The sequence below is a fragment of the Odocoileus virginianus genome, chromosome 6 (assembly GCF_023699985.2).
Source record: "Odocoileus virginianus isolate 20LAN1187 ecotype Illinois chromosome 6, Ovbor_1.2, whole genome shotgun sequence".
Taxonomy (NCBI): Eukaryota; Metazoa; Chordata; class Mammalia; order Artiodactyla; family Cervidae; genus Odocoileus; species Odocoileus virginianus.
The window spans coordinates 47,296,874-47,311,579 of record NC_069679.1 but is presented as its reverse complement, the minus strand read 5'-3'; the positions used below and the strand labels follow the sequence as shown (position 1 = coordinate 47,311,579).

The window sequence follows — 14,706 nt, the reverse complement described above, 5'->3', positions numbered from 1 at the left end:
AGAAAATAAACAGCACCTAGCCCAGTAACTGCCACTTAGGAAGTACTCACGAGTATTGAATCAAATATTTTCTTGAAGAAAATAAAACATTTTAAACTGTCAAAGTTCCAGCTCTACTTCCCATTAGCTGTATTTGTTCATACACTCATTCATGTGTCCATTCAACAAATTAAGCATCTGCCACATCGGAGGCACAGTTTAGGTACTGCAGATTTGGCAGGAATAAGGCAAGGTCCCTACTTCCAGGGTGCTTGCATCTTAGGAGACAGGGACAAACAACAAAGAAAGAAGTAATGTGTCTAGTGGAAAATTAATGCTACAGAGAGAAATAAAGCTGGACTGGGAGAAAAGGGAGTGTTGGAGTAAGAGGGTTCTATTTTAAATTATGCGACCAGGGCAGAACTTTCCACCAAGATGACATTTCAGCACAAATCTGAGGTGGTTAGGGAGTGAAGGGTGCCTAAATCTGGAAGACAAGTATTCTGTGCAGGGGAAACAGTATGTACAAAGATGCTGAGATGACTGTGCCTGGTGGGTTTGTGGGATGGCAGGGAAGCCAATGCAGTAGAGTGGACGTGAATACAGATCACCTGGAGCCTTGTAGATCACTGAAGGATTTGGCTTTTTTTCTAAAGTGAGATGGGAAGCCACCAGTGTTTGTTGAGCAGAGGAGAGATTTAAGGTGATTTTGTTTTAAAACAATCACCAGTACCCACATGAGGGACAGACTGAGGTAACAGGAATGAACCAGTTTTAGGAGGTTTTGTCAATAATTAGGCAGGATGTGACAGTGACTTGGACCAGAGTGGTAACAGGAGAGGTGATGAGAAATGTCTGGAGTCTCTACATAGTAGAACTAACAGCATATGACAATGGACTAGATTGGGGCGTGAGTCCGCAATGCCTCTAGGTTGTCTCACTTGAACAACGGAGAGATTCATTTACTTAGAATCCATCAACTGAGATAAGTAACTATTTAATCTCTGAGCTTCAGTTTCCCACCTGTGAAATGGAGACATTCATTCCTGCCTTATCTACCTCATGAAAGTCTGTGATAGGAGGAACCATATTTATATTGGCTAACTAAGGATACAGTTTCGTATCCAAAAATTTAAACTATTTTTCACAGATTATCACACAGCTATTTTCTTAATATCCCAGAGTAAAATCTCTAATATATAATAATAAATATTAAGTTTGCAACAAAGGCTTAAGGCTCTTCTGGGAAGAATTCTGCTCTACAGCACACAACCTCATAATGATTCAAAATTTTTTTAATTACTAGAGTTATAAAATAAGTCATAGGCAAAATCCTCTAAAAGTCACTAGTTGTTTTAATCTACAAAACACTTTGGAGATACATTACAAGGGCATAAGTCTACATGAAGAGAGATATTCCAGGTAGCTTTGAGGAACAGACTTTTTCCCTCAAACTTGTAAATCTTGTGAAATAATTAAAAGTACAGGTTTGGAGGCAATGATTTATCCACATCTGAACCCCAGTTATGCCATTTACTATCTATGAGATCTTATATGTTCCTGAATCTCCCAGTGTCTTCATCTAAAAAAAATTAAGTGTAATAGTGGCTACCTACTAGCAGACTGTTGTGATAATTAAATATGATAAAGTACATGAAGCTCCTGGCACATAGCAATTGTTCACTCCTCCACAGTATTTACTGAATGAATGAATGATCAATCATTTTCAGTTTTCTTTGCTAATGTCATCATTTAGAATCAACACCATTACCTTCAACTATCTGCATAAAAAAGAATGGAATCTTTAGTTTCAGGAGGTAGCCAAAATTTTTCTGGTTATAGAATGAATTAAGCAAGACACACATTACATTAAAATGTATGAAAACCTTTCTCAAGACTTTTTGGAGAAAATTACGTGATTATAAAAAAATTATCTGTACCTAGAAATGTGAAGATGAACAAGTTGAGCCGGGGAAGTTGGGGGGGGGGGGGTGGGCTCCTTACAAACCTGGTGGTTCAATAGTAAAATTAACAAATGGACCATTTTTATCACTAAAAGCAAAATAAAAATAAACCACTGGAATCAATCTGTTAAAAAAAAAAAAGACCATATGTCCAAAATGATATGAGAGTTTCAGGATAAAAACTCATGTGAGGATGCACACAGATATCACAAATACATAAAGTTACATGCACAAATCAGAGTCTACCCCAACTGTCTTTTCTTTCACAACTGATCATATTACCTAATAGTAACTGTCAACTAGAGAGGACATTTCCCTGTAGGTTTAAAGAAAGATTGCAATTTAATACATGAGTCATTATATAAATAACACAGTTCTACTGATGATAACTTTATAAATTTTTAGTGAGAGTATTTACCTGAGTAACTCTTATCTCTGTTTTCATCAAGCTCAGTACTGGTGGTAGCCACCGTGTCAGCCAAAGCTACAAGGAACATCTGCTCCAAACGGGTAAGGCCTGGTAGACTTGAGTGCATGAGATGACTAGAAAGTACCCTAGCATGTTCTTGGCCAAAGTAAGCTGGTCCATATTGAGAAAGATTTATTACTTTTGATTTGTTGTCTCTCTTTTCTGGCTCTAAGTCGATATCATCTGTTGTTATATCCTGGATTTGGAACAGCTCTGAGTACTGGTCCTCTGGTTGACTTTCTGCATGATCTTCATAGCTCTGTGGTACTTTGGTACTTTCTTCTGAAACTCTGTAGGTTGTATCCTGATCGGCAGCAAGCAATGCATACAAAGGCAGTGGAGGAATAGAATCTATCTCAGTATAATCTCGAGTACCATCTTTGCCTATGGTGACTGTATCCTTTGCTGTACTGCCACTTACACTAATGGTTCGAGAGAGGTGTCGCTTAGTTCCTTCTCCAGCATCAGCATCTCTAACTATTGCAACCTCTCCTGCAATGCATTTTACTAAATGAGAGAGAATAGCTTTGGCCCTGCGAACTTTCCCTAAATCCATCAATTCCAACAGCTGGGTGGGATGATACTGTGGGAGAGTAGGGGAAAGGACATGTGCAGCTTCAAATAAGCCACCATCTTGAACTACAGTAGGTGAACAAAAAACGTCATCAGCAATAGCCGTTCCTTCAACAATACTTTTTCTTGACAACATACTAGATTTAAAGGCAGAATGATCTTGTATTGCTGTCTCTTCTGCATCAGAACTATCAGTGTCAATGTCTCCAAATCTGACAGCATGCTTCCACTGTGCATATACATGCATTTCACAATCCATTCCTACCACCAAGATCCCATCTCTTACCCAAGAGAGAGAGACAGGCAATGAAGGTGTACCATCAACAGAGGACACTAAGTCTACAGATCTAAGAAGAACCCATCGTGACCTAACTCCTTGCTTGATACTTCCACCTAGTGGTAAAGTAATGACAGCTACTCCATCCTTACTATTGGTTTGCTCAGTCACAATTCCTGAAAGCCGCCCATACATGAAGATATGAGCACCGACCCCCACTGTGAGAATGTGGGAACCATCTTCTTTTGATACCCAGTCCAAATGTACTAAATGTTTGATATTCGGAATAAGGTATCTATCCTTACTCAAAAGTGCATCTGATTTGCTGTACACAAAGAGATTACTGTCTACACTGACCCTTGAGTCAAGTACACTCCCGACTTTGACCAAATCATCAAGATGAATTGTTTGTTCTAAAGCCCATTCTGACCCTCCTGTAGATTCACATTCGAATATGCAAACATGCATGGAAAATTCTTTAGAAACAAAACCATTGTGGTGGATCGGTTGTTTGTAAGCCACTGCAAGGCGACCCGTGTATGAACAGCTAACAGCAACTGGTCTTCCCACGATGCTCACTGTACTGCTATTATCTTCTCCTTCATCGTTCATCAAGGGCCATCTTCTCCAATGATAGGTTTCCTTCTCATCACTTTTACACTGTAGGTTGGTTTCCATACAACATTTCCAGAAGCGTACTTTATTGTCAGAACAAGTTGTAACGACTAAATAAGGTGCAAGGCACACTGGATAAATTGAAGAGGAACTCAGATGGCCTTAAAAAAGAAAAAGTAGGTCATCGTAATAAGAGAATCACAAAATAATATGCTAATACTCAAAGTCTAGAATGTGATTAATTCAAATCCACTATGAGTTTGTTCAGAATAACTCTGTAGTCCCTTACTAAATCAAATATTTCATTAAAATAAAGCTCAAAATCAATGAAACAAGTCAAAGTTTAATCAATCAATAAACCTGTTATCTGCTATAAATTACATCTTTACCACACACACTTCACTGGATTTTCTTTTATCCCTTTCATCATAAATACATTAACAGTCATTAGAATTTGCCCTTCAAATTCCTCTAACTGGCCCTCACATAATAGACACTAGGTCTATTCCACCACAAAATGCTTTCAGTCAACCAGACATACACATTAGATCTCACCTTTTTCACAGGTTTAATTCATGCTCTAACACTGAACTAGAACCATCATACTTATTCCTGATGGCCAAAAGATTAACACTTCCCATTTATTGTCAACTATAACATGAGGGGTAACAGTGATTAAGATTGGGATCAGAAAGCCTGGATTCAAGTTCCAGTCTATCAACGCCTTCCTAACAGTGGGAAAGCCACTTAAACATCTGAAACTGTTCTACCTATCTGATGGGGATTATGTTACTACTTCCCTTGGAGTGTTACTGTCCAGTAAGATGTTTGAAAGCATTTTATAAAGTCCCTGCAAAATAGAATTTATCATTATTAATTCTAAGAAACTTATTTGAGTATATCCTAAACTTTCCAAATACTTTGAAAGTTTCAAAAGCTGACCTAAATCTGCACCTGTCACAAAAGCCCAGAGAGTAAACTCTTAACATGGTCTTTCCAACTCTAATTCCAAGCCCTGTGTTAGGGATGAGTAAGAGAATCTCATACTCAAAATCATTCACCAGTAACTGGAATAGTCTTGAGCCTCTGATTTTGATTCTTCAACAACACTATTCTAGGAACTCCTCAATCACCAATTCCCCAAGTGACAGATCATTTTAAACTCAGAAGTCAGTCCTGCTCTCCAAACTATTTTATCCACCTTGCTAAAGTCAGTATCACTTTAGGCAAACCAAACTATAAACTTGTATCCTGTATTTTCTCCCCAAAGTATCTGCCAACTCCTGTTCAAACATACTTAATAATAGCACAATGTGGATGAAAAGCCTTTTTTTAAAAAAAAAAAAAGCTTCAATAATTCACATATGAACATGTATGTTCTTTGCAATTTTGCTATCACAGTATTCCTATTTATAGGAAGCTTCCCTGGTAGCTCAGATGGTAAAGAATCTGCCTTCAATGTGGTAGACGTGGGTTTGATCCCTGGGCCAAGAGATCCCCTGAAGAAAGGAATGAATAGCTACCCACTCCAGTATTCTTGCCTGGAGAATTCCTTGCAAATCACAGTGCAGGCAAGAAACCTTGCATTAAAACATTCACACCATAATCTGACAAGCTGATTATATTTATATTTATAGAGGAAATAATTTCTAATATATGCATGTTTCTAAAAAGACGCATCATTAGGAGAAAACAAATCTTCCTTTTTAACTTTTCATTTTATGCTGCAGTGGCAGCTCAGACAGTACAGAATCTGCCTGCAACGCAGGAGATGTGGGTTTGATCCCCGGGTCAGGAAGGCCTCTGGAGAAGGAAATGGTTACCCAATCCAGTATTCTTGCCTGAGGAATTCCATGGACAGAGAAGCCTGGCGGGCTACAGTCTATGGGGTCACACAGAGTCCGACATGACTGAGAGACCAACACTTTCACTTTCTTTCACTCTTCATAGCTAGTTAACAATGTTGTGGTAGTTTCAGGTGGACAGCAAAGGGGCTCAGCCATATATATACATGTATCCATTCTCCCCCAAACTCCCCTCTCATACAGGCTGCAACATAACATTGAGCAGAGTTCCCTGTGCTATACAGTAGGACCTTGTTGGTTATCCATTTTAAATACAGCAGTGTGTACATGTCCAGCCCACACTCCCTAACTATCCCTTCCTCCCCCCGTTAGTAATCATAAATTCATTTTCTAAGTCTGTGAGTCTGTCAGAAAACAAAACTTTTAGTGTCAACTTTATACCTGTTTCAGAAGAGTTCATCCATCTTATGCACTGAAGACTGCTCTGAGCTACAGTGTCCACTTTTAACATCTTACCTGCTGAAGGTGTTGCTCTTATTACTTCAACTCCTACTGGGAGATCAAGAGGTTGGCTATATACCAATCTAGAATTCAGAATCAATTTACTAGCAGTCTGAAGGTTGGCAATTGATGAGGAATGTGACATGGGGCTCACGCTAGGAGAAGTTTCTGGAGAAGAGTCTACATGCTTCTGTCCAGGGACTGAAAGTAGACTCTCTGATGAAACACCTTCTGAAGCTTTAGCTTTGAAAACAAATTATGAAATACATTACTATCATCACTGTGTACATGAACTAGAACAATACTGTGTTATAATATAAGAAATATAGTTTCTTCAAAGTGTTCTGGAGACAAGACCAAGTTTCAAATTTTCCTTGAGAGAATTTTCTTAAACTATTTTACCCTTTCTTTGCATCATCAATTACATCACAGGGATACTGTCAGTGAAGAAGCACAACATGTAAGATATAGGGAAAAAAAAAAAAACTTAAGTTCCATAGTTTCACTGTTTTCAACCTTGAAAACACATCAAAAACTCAAGGAAGCTTTAACATGAAGATTCTCAGGCCTAAACACAGAAACACTGACTCAGTTATTCTGGGGTAGATTCCAGATATCTGCATTAATAAGCAGCCAAGGTGTTTCTGAAAGAGATAGGTCATAAATCAAATTGACAAATAACAAGGTACTGACTCACTTAAGAGATGAAGAAATTTAAACTTGGAGAGCTTAATGATTTTCCTAAGCTCCTATAATTAGCTAGTGGCAAAGAAAACACTAAAATACCAGCTTATCAACTATCAAATGCTGAAACAATAAACATGATTTCAAGAACACAGGAAACTTCCAAACAAACTTCAGATAGCACTAGTTGAATGGCTTTGTAAGCACAGTGATCTTGATCTTTGTTTAAAATGTTTCCAGCTTTCACATTTAGGTGAAGTGAAAAATCTCTACGCAGATTTAGTTATTTGTGCTTCTGCAACATGTATGAAATACTCTGCAACATGTATGAGATACTCTGCAACATTTATTTATTATATTTGTATGTTCATCTCACCCTCTGTGCCCATCTCTAGAAAATACTATATTAAGAATTCTCTTCCATGAGGGTATTATGTAAGTGAAATGAGTCAGATGGAAAAACACAAATATATGGTTTCACTCATATGTGGAATATTTTTTTAAGTAATAAATGAACAAAGAGTAACACAGAAACAGAGAAAAGACTGGTAGTCACCAGAGGGGGGAGAGTGTGTGGGGGGTGGGGGCGAGACAGGTAAAGGGAGCCAACCCTACGGTGACAGACGGAAGCCAGACTTGTGGTGGTGAGCAGACTGTAGTGTATACAGAAGTCAAGTTAACTGCTGCACACCTGGAACTTACATAATGCTATCAACCAATGTCACCTCAATTCAAAAAAAAGAAATAAAATTCTCTTCCTGACAAGATTTTAGATCCCTCCACTCCTTCATTTCTGTGAAACACCACATTATGCCAAGAATTAACTCCAAAGGCTTTGAAAAGATTTGGAGATTCCTCCTACCACAAGAGGATTAGGCTCAACCAGGCATAGGTAAAGATTCTACTGAACCATTTGATTTTTCAACGCCAGTTCAGGGCCCAGTTAGAACTACTATTTACATAGTTACATGATGATGTTGATTACCAAGGGAACAAAAAAACATATACACTAGTATTTTTCTGTAATGTTTAGTATGTATAAAATCATTAAAATTACATAATCATCAATTTTCAAAACTCTCAAAAATTTTGGATTAATCAATTTAAGACAGATTCAGTTTGATAAGGCTAACCATGCAGTTATTCATTTAAATTCTCTCTCAGAAAGTCAAAGTTTATTTAAAAAAAAGAAAGATTCACAATCAATTTCTGTACTTCATATTACACATCTGGTTTGCAAAAACATCAATATGAATATGAATGGCAAAAGCATGGCTGAATTTTTTTTTAATCACTTTCCTAATATTCCACAAAATCAGTTCCACCCTTTTGAACTTCAGACTCACATTTTTCTAAATAGCAAATCTGCTTCTTTCACAGATGCTATAGCAAATGTGCACAGTATCAGATGACAGTGTGTATTAACCAACAAAAAAGTATAATATTAATTTTATGGGCAAAACTGACTTACAGAGACATGGTATCTAGAACAGAGTCATAACAGACCTTTAGTACACACTAATTAAAAATCAATCAAACCTATTAATTCAATATGTCTAATGCACCCATTAACTGGTTTGTTTTTAGATTAATCTGTTTCATTAACAATTTATGGCCCTATAATTAAAAGTTTGGCATATACAACTTCAACTCAGCAATTCAATTTACAGCTCACTGGATCATCATTTTAAAGAGTTAACCAACCTAAAGCATGTCCAGTAAAAATGAATTTATCTCACATTATCTCTACATAAAATTGTTATACAATTACTTACCTAAACATGCCTGTATGGATTTAAGATGAAGGTGCCACATGTGGAGAATAGAGCAATTATTGCTGTCCTTTTCAATTACTACTAGAAAGAACTTTTCTGAAAATGGTGGTGGCCGATATCCTATTGTTAAAGGAAAAGAAATGTTTAAGTTAACATGTTTCTATAGGGTTAAGAGAAAGACATTTGTTTAAACAAAGTCTCTTGGTATGTATAGAAGCTGGAAGGAAAAGGAAAAAAAGATGTTTAGAAACAGTTTTATATCTTTTGTGCTAAAAGTTAAGTGGCTATCAAAGATTAATGGGGCTATGTCATGAAGTACAAAAGCCAACATAAACAGATGCCTACTGATCAAAGATGGGACCATCTGAACAACAAAGAATAAAAATGAATACAATTTATTAAAACACATTCATAAAAATACCAAAAATGAGAGGGCACTTAACGATAAATGAGGAAAGGAAGGACAAGAAGGACCAAAAGGAAGAAGTGAAAGGAAGAGAGAGAGAGAAAACAAGAGCAAGAGAGGGAGAAAAGCCCAGGAGCAAGTCAGCCTCATTGGATGCCCCTGGAAGTAACTGGGGCACTAACTCCTTTAAAAGGAAAACTGGAAATTAGATGCAAAGAATGAAGTAAACATATACTCTGCTTTTTCTATATGTAAGATAGAATTTTAAAAAAATTAACAGTCATGGATGGAGGGCTGATTGTGGTGGTACAGAAGAGACATTTTAGAAATTTTACGCATTTTTTTATGAAAAGATTATTTGTGAACATAATTTTTCCCGTTGACAATTACATTTTTCATATAGGATAATGAGATCTACAAAGGACATCAAAAACTTTCTTGAAAAATGTAAACCTAAAAAAAAAAAAGAAAAATGTAAACCTGTACATTATATGAAGTTATGGGTGTGAAACTTTTGAAAACTGTAAAGCACCACGGAATTTAAAGAATATTTCATTCAATAAAAAGAAAGAATAGAAAAAAATGAAAACTCATAATGGCAACTCACTGGCAAGGAGCCCTGCTAAAACTCAAATTTTGGCCTCTGAATACTATGCTCCAGGAGAAGGAACAATTTGTAGGGGGGCGGTTAACTCCATTCTTGCAAAGGCTACTTACAAGAGAAGCCTGGTATATCTTGCTGTGCCTGAAAAAAAGCAAACTATCAAAACTAATGGGGTTATGTCAAAAGGACTCAAGACCAATTGAAAGTGTCTTCACCAGTCTAATACAGGACAATGTGACCATTAAAATTATGATCGCACTGACTGAAATACATTAAGTATAGAAAAATTAATGATTGACAGATCTTTGTATGCATATTATTCAATAAAGAGTTTTTCTAAAATGGGTTCATAATGACACACAAAATAAAAAGAAACACAACAACATTCATCCATAACCACCAGCAGGAACCTGGGAACAAACTCCTTTGAAATCATCAATTAAAGAGAAAGAACTAAGCACTTACTCTGCCTTTTCTAAAAAGAACTCTATTTCAAGATAGCCAAAAAGCTTTTCCTTACAAATGCCTTCCAGCTAATAAACAAATGAGAATTGATAAAATTAGAAAATCATACTTGAGCAATCCTTAATGAAATACTTGACTGAAAAGCAACACTATCAATGGAAGAAACCATGAGATAATAGACTGCTGGCATATTTTACACTGGCGCCACCAGGTGAATTTTCTGAATCCTAGCATCACTAAAAATGAGACATTCTAACATTATGTTCTTTCTTACATCCTTCTGTGATGGACATAAGAGTTCATTTGCACTTCACAGGAAACATTTTAAATGACATCCACAAGTAACTGGTCAGAAAAACTGCTATAAAATAACTTTCTCTAAAACAAATTAGTGGCAATGATAAGAGTAGAAAGGGGGATTACTTCAGCTTAAAAGACTCCTAGAAATCAAACACTATGTGTGGACTCTATATGGATATGGATCCAAAAAAATTAAGAACCAACAATGCTGGGCTTCCCTGGTGGCTCAGTGGTAAAGAATTTGTCTACCAATGCAAGAGACACAGGTTTCATCCCTGATCTGGGAAGAACCCACATGCCAGCCGCAACTAAGCCTATGCACCACAACTACTCAGCCGGCGCTCTAGAGACCGGGAACTAACTACTGAGCCCATGTGCAGCAGCTACTAAAGCCTGTGTTCTGCAACAAGATAAGCCACCACAAGAGAAGCCCGTGTGCCACTAGAGAGGAGCCCCCACTTGCCACAACTAGAGAAAAGCCCATGCAGCAATGAAGGCCTAGCACAGCCAAAAACAAAAACACTTAACAGTGTATAAAATGCAGCAGGGTAAGGGAAGAGGAGAAAAATACATTTCAAGTCCCTTAAGAAAACAGCTATAAAATCAAGAATATTGAGGAAACTGTACAAAAACTAAAGAAGACGTATGTATACCTATGGCTGATTCATGCTGATGTACAGCAGAAACCAACACAATACTGTAAAGCAATTATCTTCAAATTTTTTTAAAAAAATAATGAATGCTGATAGGGTCACTATAAAAAATAATAATAAAGGAAAACAAAGAAAAGCATAGGAAAATCTCCTGGCCTGATTTCACAATGACATAAAGAAGTATCAAGAGAATTCCCTGGCAGTCCAATGGTTAGGCCTCAGCACTTTTACTGCTGAGATTTAATCCCCGGTAGGGGAACTAAGACCCAACAAGCTTAAAAAAAAAAAAAAACTCAAAAAAGAAATAAATTAATATTTTTAAATGCAGGTCTTCCAATTAAAAATATGACTTAAAAAACACCAACCTTAAAAAAAATACCAACCTTATATAAGCACTGTTTTCTAGTAGGTTGGCATGTACTCCATTAGAAATAGCATGATAATCGATAGTTCCATTTGCAGGAAATCATATTAAAAAGTTTTAATCCAAATAAAGGTAAAATACTATGGAAAAACACATTTTAAATCTATAAAGTACTCTTATGCTACAGTGATCATGAAATAAAACTGAACATAATAATAACTTAGAAAAAAGAAAAGTTCTGATACATGAAAGAAAAAAAATTACTAGTCTGAAGGGTGAGAAGATGTTTGAGCTAACCTCACAGAGTACAGGAAGTCATTCTGATTTTCCACTAATGGAAATGACCATACAAATTCAGTAGAAATGTATTCCTTAAAAGTCTACACAGAATTCTGTGATAAAAGCTATACTCAGAAAATAAAGTATGACTTTCTAATACTTACAAGCTATAACCAGATAAAAGTATCTGAAACTCTTTGAAAATTAAAAATTATTCATCACAGAAAATGAATTCTGAATGTAGGACATATCTTTCCTACCTTCAAACAGAAAGTATTCTACTCAGTATGTTCTATTTTCAAATTTCACTTTCAAACAGAACATGAAAGTTTAATAATTACAAAGTTGTAACCTCTAAAAGGAATATTTTAAGCTAAATAATAAAAGTTTAAACTAAACAGCATATGGTTTACATTTTTACATTTTATTTTTAATTGGAGGTTAATTTTTTTACAATATTGTGATGGTGTTTGCCATACATCAACATGATCATAGATGTACATATGTCCCCTCCCTCTTAAACCTCCCTCCCCATCCCATCCCTGAATGGCCTTAGAAGAACTACTTTCTCTCAAGAAGAAAGAAATACAACCCTTCAGAGAGGACATCTATGAGACAGTACCTTTAATGCTCAGAGTACCTGAGCTTCCTGGTATACCATACAATGTAATATCTTCCTTCTATAGTCATCAATAATCTTTAGTAAACTTAAACTACAATTAATTGGCTTCCTTAAGATACCACAGGGATACCAACTACCAATCAAAATAACTGTACTGTTGACCAATCAAAGTTAAGTTTTTAAACAATTAAACTAGGTTCCATAAATAACATTTCTTGGCAAAAGGCTATGTCACCAGTGAAAGTATCTTTCAAAATATAATTTTTAGGGAGGTTAGGGGAGAACAGGTACATGTATATGTATGGCTGAGTCCCTCTGCTGTCCACCTGAAACTATCACAACATTATCAATCAGTTATATCCCAAAACAAAATTAAAAGTTTAATTAAAAAATAAATATATCCAATTTTTACCCATATATGTTCTTTACTCAGAAAAAAATAATAATGACAGAACTGGTGTATTTGTCAAAAATCATGAGTGATGACTTTTGATAAAAGACCTACACTCAGTGAAAGTTTAGAGTTCTTTTAAGATTAAGGTATCAAACTCAAGACTATTTTTTAAAAGTACCTTGGGATGGTTGAAAAAATATTTCTGTTTCCTTTTTTTCCATATCTTCCTTATGTGGTTTATATCCTCTAATGAAGTCTTCTTGAAACACATGAAGCAACTGTGTATTTGAGCCACACTACAAATGTGAAGAAAAGTAGTTTTATCTTTGCAATTCCATATCTTCCACCCACTACCTCTCCAATAACCCTAATGTAAAAGAAATAAATCCAACAATTTCTATTCTTTATAGAATAAGTATAGTGGGAAAAACAAGAGAAAAAATAATTACTTTCAAATATTCTATAGTCAATAGCAGAACTGTGAAACGAATAAAAACAAATCAACAGGTTTGCATCACCAGTTAAAAAAAAAAAACTGCAAAAAAACAAATTAAAAAAAAACCAGACTGGATGGAGAAAGCCATGCAGACCATATTAAGCACACTACTACAGGCTCCCTTTTTTTTTGATCCCACTTGAGAATCAGAAAAAGAAAACCCAGAAAATTCCTCAAAGTACTTCCAAAAAACCTGTCTAGTAGGAATTATGAAGGATCCCGTAACAGAAAGTGGGAATGACACACCTTTAAAAAAATGTATCTACATTTAAGTAAGTAGGATTTCTAAAAGAATGGATGAAACATCAAAATCAGCTGATGCTGCATAATCATGTGGGACCACACAGAGAAGAAGAGTAAAGATGATCACAAATACCTACTTAGAATCACAAAAGTGAACTGAAATTCAAAGAAAGGCTAAATCCAAACAAAAACTTATTGTGGAAGTAAGTCAAGACAATTAATTAGATGGCTGCCTCATGGATTTCAAGGAAAGGAAGCAGCTGTGATAATCCTGGCACTTAATGGATGGGCTACAATCTTAGGGAATAAAGCAAATCAGCCTCCTTTCATAGTAGAAGGAAATTAAAGCACTATTGATCAGATTGACCAACAAATTTTTCATGAAAATTATAAGGTGTTTTTATGTCTCTCTATACAGAAACACTAAAAAAAAAAAAATCCCTTCACAGTCAAAGCATAAACAGTCATCTCCTCCAGGGAAGAAGAATGTTGCTGTTGTTTAGTCGCTAAGTCATATCCGAACTTCTGCAACCCCATGGACTGTACTCCGCCAGAAGCCTCTTGTCCATGAGTAAGCAGGTTGCCATTTCCCTCTCCAGGGGATCTTCCCAACCCAGGGACTGACTAGAGGCAGATTCTTTGGCACTGAGCCACCAGAGATGCCCAAACGTGAGAAAAGGGAAGGGTGACACCTTTACAGATATAGAAACAATACAGCTCACTGGAAACAAATGTAGAATGAGTTTTAAGGTTTTTAATTTATAAGCATAAGTCATTTGTCAGTGCTCGCAGTTTACCAGCCCGTGTGATAGCCACAAATGGAAAGGGAAAAAATATCTTCAATAAGAATGAAGTAAAACTCAAAATGCTAAGTGAAAAAGGTCGGTAATAATATCCCATAGTTAAGAGTAGAGAAGGCAGTACACTGGGGAAATGAATTTAACACCCAGTTCACTAAAAATTAAGACATTTATGGAGATGAAGCTAATACACTCTTCTCCCATATCCCTATGGAATAAAAAAATGAAATTATAGGTTAAGGGTTTCCTAAAATTAGTAACTTGAGTTTGGCAGCCACATTTCTGTTGCCAAGAGCTGATGTGGTCATTTCTCTACAGTGGTGGAAATTTTTCCTGACATAATGTGCAAGGGACTATGAAAAAATAATGACCTAACTCTATTTGTTTTTAAATATGGTCAGCTCTTTCTTCATTTCCTTGTTTGAAAACAGTTGGCAA

The 14,706-nt window shown here is 36.1% G+C and overlaps 1 protein-coding gene across 2 annotated transcripts in view; it reads right to left on the bottom strand.

Annotated features, from left to right (window-relative positions):
* DMXL2 (Dmx like 2) overlaps positions 1–14,706 on the bottom strand; it is a 169,825-nt gene that overhangs the window by 47,492 nt on the left and 107,627 nt on the right. For both annotated transcript variants that reach the window (XM_020869203.2, XM_020869204.2), the window contains exons 15-18: positions 12,908–13,025; positions 8,643–8,762; positions 6,199–6,426; positions 2,362–4,038 (exon numbers count right to left, since the gene is read on the bottom strand). In XM_020869203.2, coding sequence (XP_020724862.2) covers positions 2,362–4,038; positions 6,199–6,426; positions 8,643–8,762; positions 12,908–13,025 — 2,143 coding nt within the window. The remainder of the gene's footprint in view (positions 1–2,361; positions 4,039–6,198; positions 6,427–8,642; positions 8,763–12,907; positions 13,026–14,706) is intronic.